Source organism: Trematosphaeria pertusa, assembly GCF_010094035.1.
Source record: "Trematosphaeria pertusa strain CBS 122368 unplaced genomic scaffold BU26scaffold_18, whole genome shotgun sequence".
In the NCBI taxonomy this organism is placed as follows: domain Eukaryota; kingdom Fungi; phylum Ascomycota; class Dothideomycetes; order Pleosporales; family Trematosphaeriaceae; genus Trematosphaeria; species Trematosphaeria pertusa.
The window spans coordinates 745,281-763,659 of record NW_022987229.1 but is presented as its reverse complement, the minus strand read 5'-3'; the positions used below and the strand labels follow the sequence as shown (position 1 = coordinate 763,659).

At 54.5% G+C, this 18,379-nt stretch overlaps 6 protein-coding genes across 6 annotated transcripts; 2 read left to right on the top strand and 4 right to left on the bottom strand.

Annotated features, from left to right (window-relative positions):
• Positions 1-1,072: 1,072 nt before the first annotated feature.
• Positions 1,073-2,310, bottom strand: BU26DRAFT_126975 (S-adenosyl-L-methionine-dependent methyltransferase). The gene has a single exon (XM_033819591.1). The coding sequence runs from the start codon at positions 2,099-2,101 to the stop codon at positions 1,220-1,222; it is 882 nt and encodes a 293-aa protein (XP_033678140.1). The 5' UTR covers positions 2,102-2,310; the 3' UTR covers positions 1,073-1,219.
• Positions 2,311-4,481, bottom strand: BU26DRAFT_582188 (MFS multidrug transporter-like protein; the record flags this gene model as incomplete). The annotated part of the gene is made up of 6 exons (XM_033834519.1): positions 2,311-3,495; positions 3,561-3,844; positions 3,904-3,923; positions 3,975-4,201; positions 4,251-4,386; positions 4,451-4,481. The coding sequence occupies 6 exons, from the start codon at positions 4,479-4,481 to the stop codon at positions 2,520-2,522; spliced, it is 1,674 nt and encodes a 557-aa protein (XP_033678139.1). The 3' UTR covers positions 2,311-2,519.
• Positions 4,482-5,286: 805 nt separating this feature from the next.
• BU26DRAFT_466757 (ATP-dependent protease La) lies at positions 5,287-9,107 on the top strand. The gene is made up of 2 exons (XM_033825231.1): positions 5,287-8,547; positions 8,600-9,107. The coding sequence occupies exons 1-2, from the start codon at positions 5,440-5,442 to the stop codon at positions 8,795-8,797; spliced, it is 3,306 nt and encodes a 1,101-aa protein (XP_033678138.1). The 5' UTR covers positions 5,287-5,439; the 3' UTR covers positions 8,798-9,107.
• Positions 9,108-11,719: 2,612 nt separating this feature from the next.
• On the top strand, positions 11,720-14,656 carry BU26DRAFT_402246 (uncharacterized protein; the record flags this gene model as incomplete). Its single annotated transcript, XM_033822813.1, has 2 exons — positions 11,720-11,902; positions 11,939-14,656. Coding segments are annotated over 2 exons (2,901 nt in total), but the record flags the coding sequence as incomplete, so codon positions are not given.
• Positions 14,657-16,127: 1,471 nt separating this feature from the next.
• BU26DRAFT_570528 (uncharacterized protein) lies at positions 16,128-16,399 on the bottom strand (the record flags this gene model as incomplete). The annotated part of the gene is made up of 2 exons (XM_033834023.1): positions 16,128-16,203; positions 16,272-16,399. The coding sequence occupies 2 exons, from the start codon at positions 16,397-16,399 to the stop codon at positions 16,128-16,130; spliced, it is 204 nt and encodes a 67-aa protein (XP_033678136.1).
• Positions 16,400-16,752: 353 nt separating this feature from the next.
• Positions 16,753-18,267, bottom strand: BU26DRAFT_570527 (kinase-like protein; the record flags this gene model as incomplete). Its single annotated transcript, XM_033834022.1, has 2 exons — positions 16,753-17,953; positions 18,008-18,267. 2 exons carry the CDS (start codon positions 18,265-18,267, stop codon positions 16,753-16,755), a joined length of 1,461 nt encoding a protein of 486 aa, XP_033678135.1.
• Between the last annotated feature and the right edge of the window lie 112 nt (positions 18,268-18,379).

Genomic DNA, 18,379 nt, shown 5'->3' with positions numbered 1-18,379 from the left:
CGGGACTAGCTCAAAACGGTGCGCTTATAGATCCACGGATATCGTTGCGGGCCCGTTCAGTAGATGTCTCCAAGTCTCCAAGTGGGAAAGCCTCTACGGCGTCCTCCCGGGTCTGATGGAGCAGTCAGGACATATGACGCACAGTAAATTTAGTGGCGGAATCAATTCTATAGCCTGGTTGGATTCAACGCGCAATCCGTGGATCTACCTGACGACGAATAGCACTCAACATCACTCCAAGCCTCCACAAAAGTCCTCTGACCCTCCCTACCCACACATCACTCCCCCGTCCACGTTCCCTCCAACTTCGCCTCCGCCTCCTTCCTTGCCTTCTCCCGGCGCTCCTCCTTCGTCATCCGCCTCTCCTTCTTCTCCGGCACGAACACCGTCTCCCTCTCCAGATCCACATCCTCGAACTCCACCGCCTTCTCATCCGGCTCTTCCTTGGCCCGCGCCTTGCCCTTGCTATCCCTTTCCCGAGCCGCGAAATCCTGCACTTCAATGTCGTTGTCAGCTTTCTCCTTGCCCTTCCACTGCTTGCCGAAATATTCTCTTCCCTGCGCATCGTCATGTCCAGAATAAGGCGTACCATGGTGATGGACCTCATATACGCTTCGCTCCTCACTCGGGCCCGCGAAATTGTTTCCAAATCCCGGCAATGCGCCACTCATCATATACGCAGCATCCTCCACCATGCGCGGAGGAGCAGGACCCACCCCCTCGTGCGTATTATCGTCCATAGCGATGGTTTGCCTTTGATTCGGAGGCAGGTTCTGCATCTCGATGTCCTTGGCGCGGGCCCATGGGCGACCAATCGCGTTGTCGCCCTTGCGGCGTCGGAGCGCTTGGTAGACGGTGAAGCTGAGTATGGTGCAGATGGCGATCGGGACCGCGACGAGGCCGACGATGAGAACTGGGTTCACCATGGCGGGGAGGTCTTCGGGTTGTGTTGCGCTGACGGATTGGCTTGTGGGGAGGTGAGTGGAGGTCTTCTGACGTGGTAATGCGTGCGCGCTGGGCTGGCTTGCTTCAGGTGGTTATACGGAAGGCAGAGTATCGCGCCTGGCGGTCCTGAGGGGCTATGCGGTGGTGGATGGTTTTACGCGTTTTGGATGCAGTACGATAGATTGAGTGGTTCTGAAGGAAAAGAAGCGAGGGAGGAAGTAGGCAGAAGAAATGAGCTTTGCGCCTTTCACCGCCGCCCTGTTTGCGCACGCAATCAGTGCATGAAAACACCAACCCAAACATCCATACACTGCACGTTGTCCTTCCCGCCCACGGCATCGACAGCGGTCTTCACGCTGTCCAGCATACTCTGCAGTAACGTGTGCACTTTCTCCTCGTTGATCTCCCTCTTCACTCGCCTCATAAACAGATTCTCCCCATCAGCCTTGTCCTCAAGGAACAGCATTCCCACTTCCCACTTCGCATCATCCAACTCCCGTCCAGGAGTTAAGCTCGCCTCGCTCTGCATTTTCCACCCAGCTTCCGCGGCGAGCTTTTGGATTCCTGACGGAGAAAGCAGCGTCCGAATATTCTGATCCGAGTCCGGGATATGCGCTTCACACGCCGCGCGCACCAACGCAGCCAACACATGCGCCTCTGCGTCCTTCACGCCGGCCTTCAATGCCCACTCCGCGATACAAAGCCTCTCCGCCTTGCCCCTCGCCGCTTCAAGCGTCCTCTTCACTTCCTCCGCGCCTGCGAAGTACCACAAACAGTGGCACAGGATCGCCACGTCGTACCGCCCATCCTCCACGCTGGCTAGGAAGTCCACAGGCGTTGCTTGGTGGAAGGTGATGCGGTCGCCGAACTCGTATGCTTTGATACGCACCTGTGCCTGGCCGAGAGTCTCTGGGGCGCCGTAGTCGAGCGGCGCGGGATCTACCGCGTCGATGTGCGAGTGCGGATAGAGAAGCGCTAGGACGGCTGTGCAGTCTCCTTGCCCACAGCCGATCTCTAGGATTCTGTCCCCGGGCTTGATACCGGAGTTTCGGAGGATGTTGACTCGATGCGTGGTTTGTGAGGGGAGTAGGCCGTACCGCTCTGCGATTTCTGAGTGCCTAGACGGATCGTCCAGAGCAGAACTTGGGGAACTCATGGTAGCGGGTTAGCATCCAAAGTGATGATAATGTGTCGGCGGCTTGGGTAGTTGTGAGATTGATGTAGGGCGCACACGGCGTGCTGGGCGATAACTCGGTGTCCTGTGACTCATGCAATTATATGACTATGCATGATTGAGAGCTGCATGCATGCATGCATGTCAGCTGCCAAGGATGCCGCCTTTAGGTAGTAGTACGCTCAAACAGAGAAAGAAGAAAAAGAAGTGAGATCGAGAAACACGACTAGTGATACAGGGTACGCTAATGATGCAGGGTGATGAGCCCCTTTTAAAGAAATATCGCGATTCTACTCGCAAGTTGTGGACGTACCTACCATGACAAGTACGGAAAACTTTTCCTAAGCCGATACCACAGAATGCCATACTGATTTAACCTTTTTTTCCAGCACTCTGTCGCCTACGGCTGTTCGCCCAGCGCACCGGGCGGGCCTCCAGCCACACCTGCAGGCCCAAAGTTATTCTTCCGTCCTTCCACGCTGCTCCTCCTCTCACTACTTTCATTCTGATCGAAGGTAGCATCGAGCATGAAGGGACTGCGCGCTCTGATCTGACGACCCTTGATCACCAGAACAACAGGCACCAAAGTGAGAGCCGCGCCAATGAAACCAAGAAGACTGCCAGCCCAACCATAACCCAGGTTTTCGAAGAGCGAGTACGACGCCAGAGGCAGGAGGGCTCCGAATGTGTTACGACCGAGCGAGGCGGCTGACAGCGCGGACGCAGCGTACTTCTCATAAGCATCAGTGAGGTAGTTCACCACGGCCATGTAGATCGAATAGATTCCGAGGCTAACAATGGTGACGCCGATCGCAGGAACAATCCAGTGTACGTCTGGCTGCGAGCTCCAGCCATACATGAAGAGCCCACCTGTAAAGAGGAGTGAACCAGGGATACTCGTGTAAAGGCGGCCTTCTGGGATCGGTTTACCGGGACGCTCGGTATTCTTAGATGCCGTGCAAAGGTATAGCCAGTCCTGGAAAGGATTAACCAAAGTACCGATCACGGCACCAACGGTAAGCGCAAGCACAACCAGGCCGGTCTGGAATGTGTCCCATCCGTAATTAGTGCTGAATGTCTGCACGACCGAAGAGAAGAAAAGGAACAGTATTCCCCAAGCGAAACTGATCCACAGGGTGAAGAAAGTAACGACAGGCTCAGTGAGCAGCATCTTCGTCGGCCGCTTGAAAGAGAGCTTGAGCAGTGTGAGGATGGATGACTGTTCAAGCTCCGATTCGGCATATATAGGACGGCCGGTCTGTTGGCGCAGTTTCTTAGCGCGCTTCTTCAGGATGACATCGCCTCTGGTTTCCTTGAGAATGAGATAGAAGACGGGGATTAGCGCTGCGTTGTAGATGATTTGGATGTAATAGATCCTAGTAGGGGTTTATCAGCACATCAAACTATGGTAGGGGGAAGAGGGACCGGGATGGGGACATACCACCGCCATGGCGACTGCAGGCCTCTATCTGGTTTATGGATCTGGACGATAGCGCTACCAATGAAGGGCCCAAGCGCGATCCCAGCCACACTGGTAAAGCCGAAAAGTGACATAGGCAGACTCCTGGCTTTGTCACCTTTCCACACGTCGCTAATGCTGCCACCGACAATATTGACAGACACGGATGATGCCCCTCCACCGAAAAACCGCGTCACTACTAAGGTAGCAAAATTATCTGCAAAGGCAGATCCGAAGAGGAAGAGCTCGAAGACTATGTATGCAACCTATCTCCGGTTAGGGAAAGTCTCATGGTAGTATCCGGTAATGTTTTATAATTACTCACAAAGTAGCCAGGCATACGACCTGCGGTACGGTTAGCAAGCGTCAAGTATTCCTACCTCTGGGTCGGCTTACCAGCGTTCTCAGTCAGCGGGACGAATACGAGGGGGAACAGTGCAGCGCCTATGTTCCAACTGCATGTGGCCCAGAAGAGGTTGGGAAAGGGTTCGTTTTGCACATGGAAGCGGGAGCTCATCCAGGCATTACCAGCGCCGTAAGATCCAGCTGGGAGACCTGTGAGGATAGAAATAAAGCAAACGGTCAGAGTCAAGACAACCTTGTACCTCGTGGACCAGTTGAACCTGTTGCCGTGTTAATCGATCGTTCGACCGATATACAAACGCAACGTACGGGTTTTCTGGATCGTCCGGACCGTTCCATGAGTGAATCTCAACCTCTTTCCCGTCTATCAAGCCCGTTTCTGCGTTGCCTCTCCGAGTGGGACGCTCGCTTGGCTCGCTCGACTGTAAGCCAATGGGCACGCGTTCTAGGCTCAGTTAGCTTCTGAAATACAATTAAAGGAGACTGGCAGCGTGACCATTCCGACTCACCCTTATCTTCATCTAGAGATGGAGAAGACATGTTGTGCGAGGTTATGCAAATACTACCTTACGATGGAGGGAAGAGTAATGATAGCGACATGGAAAAGTGGTCTCGGCGGATCAACATTTATTTAAAGAAGGCATAGATCGAGTGACTGTTGCGCGGGGTGACCCACATGGTCGAGTGCACTTGTAATCCTTTGGTCGAGCCTGCTGGGATTCCATTCTTCGAACGGCGCGATGATGTAAGGGAACCACCTCACCTCACCTTATGGACTATTCAGATTCTGGCGCACAACTTTCTGCGGACCCTTGCGGAAGATCCACCCGGACCGACATGGGTCCAGTTGCGATTCGAAGCTCTAACTCTGCTAGGTAGTCATATCGTTAGAGGCATAAAACGATGCATGTGAGAAGAAAACTCTGGTGAGGCAGCACACGGAACCCCTGCAATCGGACACTGTTGTGAAGGCCCAGTAGCTGCAAAGGTATAAACGTATATAGATAGCGAGAGATAACAATGACTCTTAAATGAGGCATGGCGGTGGAGATGGAATCTGTGCTGACATCGAAGATGCGGAGTCAAGGCTAGCTTTTCGTATGACTAAGCCGCCCCACCACCACGAGACCATACCGACGCGTCAATGGTTATGGTTTGAAAAGTATGTACTGTCTCTAGCAGAACGCCATCAGCGTACGAACAGATTAACGTCTGGAGACCCAATCACGTGTTGTAGAGCGGACTCGGCGGATCAATATTTCGCCGATGCCGCCTTGGCAGACGTCCGGGGCTATCGGAGCTTTGATGATGTCGAGATTTTGGGGTCGCTGATCAATTGGAGTCGCCACGACTTGACCCTCCATCTTCTCACGTCGCGCCCGCCCATTCGCACCTGGCTCCTCTCCCATCCCGAGGAGCTTCGCGGGCGCTTTCACTCCCCCTCCTTACAACAGCGGCATACCCCCCATCCGAGGTAATTTGCGCCCTGTCTCTCGCCATGCTTCACGGAACACAGAATCTGCCATGGCGGGCAGCCCTCCGTCAGGCTTCACGCTCGACATCTAGGATCGCTGCATCTCGCGCATCCTCGCCCTTTCTTCCCGCACAGTGCACCGCCGCGTCTTTCACGCGATGTACGCGCAGATATCCGTCTCCACCCGCCGCGCTACTCTCTTCGCGGAATTTTTCTACGTCATTAAGCAGACAGAAGGAAAGGAATTCGAAAGTGCCACCGGAGCCGCTGGAAGAAGTGAAAGAAGAGGATGCAGAGGAAGAATCCAAGCAGCCCAAAGCCCAGGAAGATGCTGAGGACTTGGAGGCGAAAAAGGTTCCGGACCCGATTCCAAAAGGTAGCGATGCGCGCGGAAGTTCAGCAGGAGAAGGCGCGTCAGGGGCAGCAGGTGAAAGTAGCGGAAAGAAGCGTAAGCAGGCCGAGCGATCGCTAGTCAAGCCGTCGATACCGGAGGTCTATCCGCAGGTTATGGCGATACCCATCGGAAAACGCCCACTATTCCCGGGGTTCTACAAGGCTATCACAATACGAAATAAGGAGGTTGGCCAAGCAATAGCGGACATGGTGAAGCGTGGACAACCATACATCGGCGCGTTCCTGCTCAAGGACGACGATGCCGATAAGGATGTTATCGACGATCCGACCGAGGTCTACGACGTCGGCAGTTTCTGTCAAGTGACGAGCGCATTCCCCGTTGGGCCCGACGACAACTTCGCCATGACCTGCGTTCTATATCCTCACCGGAGGATAAAAATGACTGGTCTAAAGGCCCCGAGCCCCGATAAGCCACGAGAAACCTCTACCGAGGGCGCATCTGTGGTGGAAAGTACACTTGGGGAGGCCGCTTTGAAAGAGAGTGCAGAAGGAGACCAATCGAAGGGCGACGTTGTGGCAAGCTTCGAGGAGAATAGCCCCGACGCTATGAAGGCACCACACTACTACGAAGCTACATCCTTCCTCAAGGATCGAAAGGTCAGCATCGCGAACGTCGAAAACCTTGCAGAGGAGCCATTCGATATGAAGAACAACAAAGTCATCCCGGCTCTCGTCAGCGAAATCGTCAACACTTTCAAAGCAGTAGCGCTCCTGAATCCCCTTTTCCGCGATCATATCTCGACATTTTCCGTACAAACGACAATGAATGTCGGCGAGGACCCCGTCAAGCTGGCAGATTTCGCGGCTGCTGTGGCGCAGGCCGATTCGCACGAGCTGCAAGAAGCGCTTGAAGAAATGAACGTGGAGCAACGGTTGAGCAAGGCTCTGATCGTGCTCAAGAAAGAGCTCATGAATGCTGAGCTGCAATCGAAGATCGTCAAAGACGTGGAGAATAAGATTCACAAGAAGCAACGCGAGTACTGGCTCATGGAGCAGATGAAGGGCATCAAGCGCGAGCTCGGCATCGAGTCGGATGGCAAGGACAAGCTTATCGAAAGGTTCAACGAGAAAGCCAGCAAGCTTGCAATGCCTGAAGCAGTCAAGAAGGTATTCGAGGAAGAAATGAGCAAGCTTTCCCATCTAGAACCAGCCGCATCAGAATTCAACGTCACACGGAACTATCTCGACTGGCTTACGCAGCTGCCCTGGGGACAGAGAAGTGCCGAGAATTTTGGCATCAATCATGCTCGCGAAGTGCTTGATGAGGACCACTACGGTCTACAAGACGTCAAAGACCGGATTCTGGAATTTATTGCTGTCGGTAAGCTTCGCGGTACTGTTGAAGGGAAGATCCTCTGCATGGTCGGACCTCCAGGTGTCGGCAAAACATCCATTGGCAAATCGGTCGCGCGAGCCTTGAACCGGCAATACTATCGCTTCAGCGTTGGTGGTCTCTCGGACGTGGCGGAGATCAAGGGACACCGAAGGACTTACGTTGGGGCCTTGCCAGGACGTATCATTCAAGCGCTCAAGAAGTGCCAGACGGAGAATCCGCTCATCCTCATTGACGAAGTGGATAAGATTGGCCGCGGCCACAATGGTGATCCCGCGTCAGCATTGCTTGAACTGCTTGACCCTGAGCAGAACAACAGCTTCCTAGATCATTACCTGGACGTGCCAGTCGACCTCTCCAAAGTTCTGTTCGTGTGCACGGCGAATATGACAGATACGATCCCGCGCCCGCTCCTCGATCGTATGGAGATGATCGAATTGTCCGGCTATGTCGCAGACGAGAAGATGGCGATCGCCGAACGATATCTTGCACCTCAAGCAAAGGAGATCAGCGGCTTGAAAGACGCAGATGTTATGCTCGAGAAAGAAGCCATCGTCGAACTCATAAACAAATATTGCCGCGAATCCGGAGTTCGAAATCTCAAGAAACAGATCGAGAAGGTTTATCGGAAGTCCGCTCTCAAGATCGTGACCGATCTTGGCGAGGAGGTGCTTCCGGAATCGGAGGCGCTGACCGACGAGGGCAAAGCCGCTCTGGAGGAGGCGAACAAGGATGAGTCGGATATAAAAGAAACCCCAGAGAATATCGAGAACGAGACCGCCGAGAAGCCTCGAATAGCGTTGAAGGTCCCAGACAGCGTCCACGTGTCCATCGGGAAAGAGAACCTGAAAGACTATGTCGGCCCTCCCGTTTTCACCTCGGATAGGCTTTATGAGGTCACGCCTCCTGGTGTGGCGATGGGCTTGGCCTGGACCTCCATGGGCGGCGCCGCCCTGTACGTCGAATCGGTACTCGAGAAAGCACTTGCAGCTTCTGCATCGCCAGGCCTTGAGCGAACTGGTTCTCTCAAATCGGTAATGAAGGAGTCAACGATAGTAGCCTACTCCTTCGCCAAGGGTCTACTCGTTCGCGAGTTCCCAAAGAACAAATTCTTCGAGCATGCGCGGATCCATCTACACTGTCCTGAAGGCGCTGTACCAAAAGACGGACCAAGCGCTGGTATCACGATGGCGACGAGTCTGCTAGGCCTTGCGCTTGATACTCAGGTCAAAGACGGTGTGGCTATGACGGGTGAGCTTACGGTGACTGGCAAGGTGCTGAGGATTGGCGGCTTGAGGGAGAAGACTGTCGCAGCGAGACGGGCGGGTGCGCAAACGATCATTTTCCCACAGGACAACATGTCGGACTGGCTGGAGCTGCCCGAGGTGCGTAACGTTTGCCAGCGCGAAATAAGAATGCATGCTAACATATCCACAGAACATCAAAGAAGGCATCGAAGGCCGTCCTGTATCCTGGTACTCGCAAGTCTTCGACATCGTCTTCCCCAACATCGACAAGGAAACCGCCAACAAGCTGTGGGAGAAGGAGCTCAAGGGCAAGAAGAACGAGCGCAAGAAGAGGGACTACAAGAGGAAAGACGAGGAGGAGGAAGAGAGCGGAGACGAGGATGATTGAGCAGCGCTTCGAGCGAGAATCTGTACGATACGATACCGTTTTGGAGCACGTCGACGCATTCCTGGCGTTTCTGGCACAGGCACTTGCATATGAGGTCTGAAGAAAGATCACCCCCTTCATGATATAGTGCATCTTGAGGAGGGTTGGTTGATTGCATGTCGGGATACGCCATCTCTTCTCCAGCATATAGATAGATATCGAGGACGCCCCCGGCTCCCTGCGCAGAGGGCAAGCGCGGGCCCCGAACTTTGCATGTAGATAGATATTCGATGAACTTGTACAATAATAACCCCGAGAGATATGGGAAGCCATCCTGTGACTTGTGTATCAAATACGCGAGGATGTAGGCAGATGCAGATGCAGTGACGCTCAGCGCCGGCTTTCTTCCTGGCATCATCCCTTCTTCTTTCCTCTGGGTTGCCGGTTCGCGGGTCGGTCCGGACCTAGGTACTGTACTGTAACTTAGGTACTAGCCAAAAACCGTCGCGCACGATAATATCGCTCGCATGAGCCGCCGTCACCTACTCAGTATTCCTTTTTCCTTGCCGGCTGGCCTTTTCATTCATTCTTCCTTCTACGCGTAGTAGGTGAATTCGAACGATCCCTAGCACGGATTGAAGGCTCACTACTGGACGCGAAACGAGGGGAACCCTTGTTCGCGCAACGCAGTTTTTAGTGAGGGGCCGCAAGCCACTTGCTGCATGCGAGCGACAGGTTTTCGTGCAGCGAAGACTGATCGCGGCGGGATAGATGAAAAACGGTCCGCGGTTTTTGCTTTTGCCGTCTTACCCCCCGCTCGCCGCTCGCCGTTGTTTGGCGGGCCGAGAGGGCGTTGGGCGGGGGCGTGTTGTTGGGTCAGCAGAGATGAATTGCGAGTTCAATGCAGTAATTGCGCCTGCGATTGCCCTTTCCATGGGAATACTGGACAGCAATGGAGAGCAATTGCAAGCGCCGACACCGGATTCTTTCTTTTCTTTCTATTTACAGGAGTGGGAGTCGGGGGCGTGGGTGATTCGCGGGCGGAGCGGGGAGGGCGCCCGCGCCGCATGAACGGTATTGACGTGTCAAAGGGCAATGACGCAGCGCGGTTTGACAGCGTGTTGATGCGAACTTTTGTGGGCGAATGGGGGGGATGGATTGAGGGCGGGCTGGGGGGTTTCGTGCGATGCGCTTCACTTTTTGGGCTGCGATGTGCGTTGGTTGGGGGAGGGAGGCTGGATGTTGGGATGGGAGTTGAGGTTGAGGTTGGTGATGGATGGCGGGTAAGGAATTGAAGATGCCTCAGGCGTACATTTTTCGTTCGTATCTTCAATTGTAATGAGGAAAGCAGAGCGCGAATTGACGGGTTTCAATTGCTGCACTCGTCAGGAGCCGAAGGGGTTCTTCGCATTCCTTTCTCAGACGGCCGTGCAGAAAGCGGCACCGGAGCATGCAGCTCTGCCCAGGCCTGGACAGCACGCCCCCGGCGAATGTGGTGAGATGCGTGCGAGGTTGGTGTCGCTCAGAGTGGGGCCACTTCATGTACGGGTACATAACCGGAGGTAGCGCTGCGTATTGCGATGAGGTGCAGCGTGTTGGACGGGGCTGAGCTTAGCATGCTGGGCTAATGTATGCCGGATCAGAGGGAGGGAGGTTAGTGAGTATCAGGTTGGAAGGGGGGCGTGTGAGGAAAGGGGGAGGGAGATGGCAGTCATCAGAGGGATGGCATGCTGGAGAGATGGTAGGAGATGTTGGTGGAGAGGGAGGGGGTACAATTTTGAGCGCCGGCGTAAGACTCTGTGCGACCTCACCGCAAAGTGGCTGCCACACCGTCGGAGGCCGGCCTGTCATGGCCTCTCTGATGTGATTGATGAGCTCGTTGCTTCTCCACGCTTGGGCCGGGACTCCGTCTGCACGCCTGTCCAATCTGTTCGCACTGCTTGACCGCCACGGCCGGGGGGGGCACTTTCCTGCTTCCACAAAAACAAAGCTGCGCTGGCGGGCATCCGGCGTCAGTCACTTTTCTGCGTCTCCTCGCTCGCTCCCCGTCGCCGCACTCTGTACCAGCTACGGCAGCCTGTGTAACCCATCAGCCTCCTTTTGTTGGAGGAAGCCAGGAAGCCTGCTAAGCCGGATCGTTTTCGCGCCGCTGGGCCCCGCGGATCTGCGCGCTGATTGGGCAGCCGCACGCCCCAGCCTCGCTGCATCTCTCATCTCACATCAATCCGACTCATCCCAAGACTCGACGACGTGAGCGTCCGCCAGCCCGTCAAGCCTCCTCCCAGCAGCAACCCTCCCGCCGACTCCCCCAGCCTTCTCGCCGCCGCCCTGTCGAGCCTCACTCGGGAACTCGCCGTCCCAGTGCTATTTTTCGACGTGTCCGATTAGGCGCCAGCGCCTCGGTCGGTTGCTGCTTGGGCGTCAATATTATTATACAAGACGGGGTGGGAGCCTCGGCCGCGCAAAGGGTCGAGCGTCTGAAAATACTTGCAACACGCAAATTAGAAGAGGCTGGAGGGCGACATACCGCACCGTTTGCCAGCGTGTGTATATGCGGTGGATGCTGCGCAAGACATGACCTAGATCGATGGATGCAGGAAGCCACCGTTACACACGTCTACCTCCACGGCATGAACCCGGCGCCTCGATAGCACCAACCCCGTCGACGAGTCTAGAGCCTCCCCGCAGCGGACGCGCCTCCGTCACATCGGCTTTGCTTTTCGCGCCCGTCTTTCTCCGCGAATCGACGCAGGCTGAGGACGAGGGGATAAAGGCTGTGGGGGCCCTGAGCTGAACAGCACACCCGAGCCGCGGAGAGCGGGGGGTGTGCGACTGAGAGTGAGAGAGCCGGCCATGCCTAATTTTCTCGCTGTCGAGAATGGCGAGTCGAGTCGGAGCCGGAGCAGGCAGCGCGCCCGGACAGAGGTCAATGAGCATCGGAGTGTGTGGGATCGATTGAGCCTGCAGAAGATAGGGAGCTGGTTGAAGAGGGAAGAAGAGGCGCCGTCACTGGATAAGGTGGGGAGACAAGCGGATGAGGACGACAAGGAGAATGGGAGGCCGCATTCGAGCGGCGAGCATGCTTCACGGCCAGGGGGCTTGCTGCATAGGCGAGGGAGCAGGAAGGTTGTCCCTGGACTTCCAAGACCGCTTACATTCAAGAGGATGAACAGTGAGAAGCGGGAGAAGCTGTTGCCCGTACCCGTAGAACCTGAGCAAAGACGAGCTGCGTCGGCCGACCGAAGACTGTCCAAGATCGCGAGTCGGACGCTTTCGCCGCCACGCATATCCGTTCCTTCGATGTCCGCCCCTGACGTCCTCAGTCCTCACAATAGTAATAGCCAGCAAAAGCCCGAATCGACGATAGGCGGCGGCCGAGATTCGAATATACCAGCTGGGGCACGCCAGGTGGATTACGGCGTGGAGGAGAGCATAGACTACCTGTCTGCAGGCGAACCGCCCCCTCTCTCCATAGCAGGAGACTCATACCTGGAGAGAGATTCACAGCACTCCGGATCTGGCATCGATGACCTGCAGCTGCAGGAAGAGCTCGAGGCGAAGTGGATACTGAATCTCAGCATGCACTTCCGCGACCTGTCAGATCGAGAAAAGTTTTTTATTACCTTCGCCGAGGAGCCAAACAAGTGGCGAAGAGTCACTGTGTCCTGCGACTACCGCCAGCTCGAGCCCGATTCGCTCGAAGCGGACCTTAAGAGCCTCCACTACCAACGAGATAAGAGTGCGAGGATATACGAAGCTATCCGCGACTCGCTACCAGACATACAATTCTACGACACAGTTACTAATCTCAAACTCCAGACCTCGGACGGCCGTCTTCATGTACATGTCACCGAAGACGTCAACGAGATCATCCCATACCCCTCGCTCTCCGCTGTAGATCACCTCACGTGCCACAAATTCTACGAACGATCCGTTTGCTTCGATTCCCATATTTCCGGCTTCGTGTACAAAGTTTCGGTGGGCGGCAGGACGTATATCAAGAAGGAGATCCCAGGTCCAGACGCCGTCGAGGAGTTCCTCTACGAGATCAATGCGCTTTGCAGCTTGAAGGATTCGAAGTCGGTCATCAAATTTGAGGGCATTATTGTGGACGAGAAGAGCGAGCTGATTAAAGGATTGCTGATCAGCTATGCGGACCAAGGTGCGCTGGTTGATCTGATATACGATTACAAGAACTCGGATCACATGCCGTGGGAGCGCCGCGAGAAATGGGCAAAGCAGATTGTGGAGGGCTTGTCGGAGATACATGAGGCTGGATTCGTACAGGGAGATTTCACGCTGTCCAACATCGTTATCGATCATTACGACGACGCGAAGATTATCGACATCAACCGCCGAGGATGCCCGGTCGGATGGGAACCCCCAGAACTTGCACGGCTTATCGAGAGTGGTCAACGAATATCTATATATATTGGGGTGAAGTCGGATCTTTTCCAACTGGGGATGGTATTGTGGGCTCTGGCAGAGCAGCACGATGAGCCGGAACGCCAGGAACGACCACTCACACGATCGCTGAGCCGATATAACACAATACCTGAGTACTTCAAGGACATGGTACGAGTTTGCTTGAGCGACGCTCCTCGAGAACGGCCGTCAGCGAAAGACATCCTCGCGAGATTCCCAGATCGAAACACGGTAGAGCATCAGCCAGCCGTCATGGTGGATTCCAGGCAGAGTGTTTCAACGCATAGGAGCGATAAGGAGTACATCGATCCTGCTACGGCGGTGGACCTAGACGATATCTCGAAGCATCGTCACCACTCGCGATCCCGGTCTTCCTTTTCAAATATCAATATGCCTTCAACGGAGTACATTGGATCATCTGGCTCTTATATCCTGCCAAACCCGGCTGATGGTCAGGGAAGATCACCGAGAGGTCTCAGCAGAAGCAGCGTGAATCAACGATCAGAGTGCTCACCCTACCCCGGACATCGCTCCGTTATGTCGCTTGACGATTCGGAGCTCGAGAATGAACTGGCCAGCCTGCCGGCAAGCCGGGAGACCAGATGGGAGCAGGTTTATGTGGATGGAGACACGAAGCTTGTTCAGAGAGGCGGAGGAGAGATTGACGTACAGGATTTCGCGAATCAGGACCCAAAAGATGTCTGCATTACCACTCCGCCTGGTGAGCTCGAAAACTCCTTCATAGGCAGCAAGACGTCCGATGAAACCCCTCTTTCGCTCTCAACCGTCGCGGAACTACAGTCCATACAGCCTCAGCAGCTTTCGCAAGGTACAGACGCAGCACGAGAATCAGGCCACAAACGAGGCATAGGAAACAAGGCCTCCTTCAGCGACCGCGTCTATCAGCTCGCCGATACCTCCTCCCCCAGTAAACGCAGCTCGCAAATCCCCAACTCCTCCACCCTCGCAGATCTCCAGAACGAAGTCGAACTTGACTCTTCCGTCACTTCATCTGCAGCGCCGTCGCGCGTCAGCACTGGCTTTTCGGAATTCTTTCATCGGCCCATCCATCAGGACTCTGGGTTCAGCGAGCCGGAGCGTGTCAGCTATGAGAGCGAGCGGATTCGGCAGAGCCTAGAGGAGAATATGGCGGATATCAAGCTGGCGATGCAGGAGGAAGAGAGGGTTAATGAGCGGCTGTGGGATGAGAAAGACGGTACGTTGATTGGGGATGGCGTGAGAGGCGAGCAGCTCGTGATCAAACCGGAAGCAGCGTCTTCCATCGCGTCCACATCGACACCAACTGCGGCCTCATCTATAGGTCCTAAGGATGTAATCCGCACGGATGACGTGCAGGACAAAGCGCTGGAAGAGAAGGTCTCGAACACCACGATCCGACCGCCGAGCATCTTGATTCCAGAGTTCCATCACGGCATCCCGAAACCCGTCGATACGACGCCGCCTTTTGCTACACCCCCTACTGGCCCTTCAGAGCTTGCCACAGACAGCCCTCCGCAACATCCGGCTGACTCTCAACCAGAGTCTTCTCAAACACACAACATCAGCCCCCAGTCGGCGCAGCCACCAAAAGTCTAAAACCCGACATACCTTCCGCCGCTTCATATTCTTTCAATCCTCACCACCCGCATCGGAGCCATTCATGCTTCCTCATCATCATCACTAGTATACACTACACTTTTTAACTACTGCCCACATTACCATTACCATTACCATTACAAATTCAACTTTCTTTCCAGTCTCGGTTCTGTTCTGTTCTCTCTCTTGTGCTGTGCGTGTTTTCTCTCTTTCTTCTCGAAACGAACGAACGATACGAGGATGATTTGTAAGATTTTCTTGGAAAGACTCTCACGGATATGTTTATGAGGTTCGGTCCTCGAGCACATCCATTTTACTATTTATCCATCCATCCTTCCATTCTACATTCGATAAATTAAATTAAATGGTCCGAGTTTACTTTACTTTGGGCATTTGGGTTGGGAATTTTGCTGGGATTGTTTCTTGTTCTTGTTTGTTTTTGCGGGGTTGCAAAAGGATGGGATGGATAGGGATAGGGATACCAGGTTACTGATAGGTAGGGTAGGGTCGGGTAGTCTACCGTGAATTTACTAAGTGGCTTTGGTATTGCAGCTTGGATGGATAAGTGCTGTGAGCTGATTGTGCTTGTGATTGTTGTGATTGTGATTGTGGGTCGTGGGGGGCTTTGATTCGGGGTACGGAGGGAGTTTAGACTTGTGAATAGGGAGGTTGAAGGGCTTTGGTGCGCAGAGCAGAAGTGAGCGAGTAGGTGAGTGAGTGAGTGAGTGACTGTTTGAAGATAGTATGGAAGGCTTGTTTGGATTGGACTGGATTGGATTGGATTGGAGAAGAGGAGAGGAGAGGAGTAGAATACGAATGGCGTTTCCCAGCGTCATTGCGCAGCCTAGAGGCCTTCAACGCGCTATCTATCTATCGATCGAATAGCGAGGCTGTTCGTTCGTTGTTTGCCGTTGGTAGGTAGGTAGGGAAGGTAGGTAGTGGCCGGGCTAGCCTGGGTTTGGAGAAGTGAGCGAGCGAGTGATTACATGGCCCGGGGTCTTCGGTACGTTTAGCGGAGGTTGATGCTTGATTCTACCTGTTCAATGGTAAGTGAGTAGCTTGCCTTTTTCTTGACGTGTCGAGTTAATACCTAGCCTGGGGGACTTTGGCATGTTTCACAGAGATCACTTCCACTGCTCTTCTAAGTGGCGGAGATGCTTCAGATAGGTAAGTCAAGGCATGGCAAGGCACTGCAAGGCACGGCACGGTAACACGAGCGGGCAAACTGCTCGGATTTCTCTATCTCTCTCTCCCCTCTCCCGTTCCCTCCCTATCCCCCACCCCGTCCCCCCTCACCCCCTCTCTCCCCTTCTCCTCCCCCTCGCTCTGCTCACTGATCGTCGGCATAACCGCCACCCCGCGGCGGTGCCACTTCTCGCGGGACGCGCGCCGGGCCCGGGTCGTCGCTCTATACTAAACGTCAGCACTCGCGGAGGCTACACAGGAACGGGAATGGAAAGGGAGAGGGACTTACGCGTCGTCCTCGTCCGCGAGGATGCAGAAGACGATGGTGGTGAGGAGGACGAGGAGCGCGAGGGCGATCTTGGTGGCGCGCGGGGCGGTGGGCGTGAAGGTTGGCGGCGGGGGAGTGGGGTGCTGCATTGTGGTGGTGGTGCTGTCGGATGGTGGGTCGTGGTTGGTTGTTGGTTGATGGCGGCTTGTGAGCGGTGCGAAGACGTGGGATTGAGGGCGTCGTTGACGGCGGGTTTGGTGGTGATGGCGTCCAGGTGAGGGTGTTGTCACTGGGGATGGGGTTTGGATTTCGAGAGGGACTAGCTTGTGGCGAAAATCTGCGGTGAGGAGGTCGTGGCGAAAGCCGATTTGGTGCGCAGCCTGCCGCATATCGATGGGAAGGCGTGCTAGATCGTCGTCAATCAGTCGACGGTGTTCCTAGCTGGGCAGTTCAAGTCTGTTGGCTTCGGCGCTTCACCTTGCTAATTATTCCCCTCCTCCTCCTATTCTTCTTCAGAGAGGGAGGTGAACTTGCCGGCAGGGTTGACAGCTTCAAGCTGGTCGGATCCGGCCGTACAACATGGAAGACGACCTAAGAGAAGAACGATGTCCGCGGCTGATGGTCGCTGGAGAGGGTCCACATCGAGCATCTGCCCTGTGAGATCTGCAAGCCCCCACAGACTTTGGCTTCCATCCCTATACACCCACCTGATGAACTGCGGATTCCTCTCCAAGGTGCTAAGAGAATGCAATTGGTCCAAAAAGCTTCGAACAGCCGTCAGATTTGCCTGATACGAAGTGTCTCCAAAGTCGTTCGTCGCAAGTAGCCTGCGCAATGCGGAAAGATGATCGCCACACCCTCTCCCAATCTGTACTGTATTCGCTGAATCCAGTGCATTGAAATACTCCCTTATGCCAATTATTGTCGCCAGGATCTCGATAAACACACAGCCCATAGAAAAAACGTCGGCAGAGAGCCCTCGTTTAGCTTGATCAACTACTTCCGGAGCGGCGTATTTCCGAGTGAACCTGGTGGGGCCATCGGTCTCCGTTTCTTCAATGGTGGTGTATGATTTCGCAATACCGAAATCTGCAATGTAGATTCTCCAACCATCGGACGCGTCCACGCCGAGAGGGGTCGTTTTAGTCGTCGTTCGTCGGACTAGGAGGTTCTTCGGTTTGATATCCATGTGTTTTATCTTTGCGCTATGAATGTAATCCATGGCACTGGACAGACAGCGGAAGAATCGACGGAGGGAATCAAGCCTCCTTCCCAGCAGGAATATGAGCCAATACTCTTGGGTTGTGTATTCCTCAAGGAAACTCTCGAGGTTGTATTCTGCCACGGGATAGAGGAGGATGGAAAGATCTTGACCCATGATATAGGTTCCAATGACTCGTATCACATGTGCGTGATTGATCTGATGGAGGTGCGCCACTTCATCGACTGCTTCCTCTTTCGTTAAGTGGCGGTTGCAGCGGATCGTCTTCCGGGCCAGGAGGATTCGCTTGCACTTGACACTCTGCACAACCGCTGAGCTTGTGCTCCCCAAAAGCTCCTCGGTCTTTAGGATTTCATCGACTAGAGGTCGTTCTTCCTTTTGGAACTCAGCGTGTTGACCTCGGCCCGACCAGTCTTGTTCAATCATTGGTTCTACAGGCCATAGTCTCCTGCTCCGAAGAATCCTAGAGTACTCATGGTCACTACACACAAGACGAACGTTAGCTCGCTTCTCAAAAATCATCGCGGAGGCTTACTCTTGCAGTCGGGAGGGATGGTTGCCAATTTTCTCCCCCGTCGGCTGGTTGGCCGTGTAGAAAGTGCTCGTGGATATAACCGATTTTGCGGAGAAGAAGTCGTCAATGTTATTGTCGTTTCGACTTTCTGAAGACGGGGAAAGTCTGCCGATGTCGGACATGTCCAGGACATTCCAAGGCACCAGTAGTGGAGGGATATCCCGCTTGGGATCGGGTTCTTCGGTACCGGTCCCATCGTGGTCTGGATAGTAGGATTCCATGGGGGTGAGGAGCAAGGTAGGATATACGTGTGGAGACTAGTTCCTAAGACTCAAGAAACTGATACAGGAAAGGGATACAAGCCTTCACCGCTGTGAGCGTGAGCGCGCACTC

What these genes read in the sequence shown, in the direction of transcription:
- BU26DRAFT_126975 (XM_033819591.1), bottom strand. Translation starts at nt 2,101, where the DNA reads ATGAGTTCCCCAAGTTCTGCTCTGGACGATCCGTCTAGGCACTCAGAA.
- BU26DRAFT_466757 (XM_033825231.1), top strand. Translation starts at nt 5,440, where the DNA reads ATGCTTCACGGAACACAGAATCTGCCATGGCGGGCAGCCCTCCGTCAG. An exon ending in ACTGGCTGGAGCTGCCCGAG is followed by an intron (nt 8,548 to 8,599) that starts GTGCGTAACGTT and finishes ACATATCCACAG; the next exon opens with AACATCAAAGAAGGCATCGA.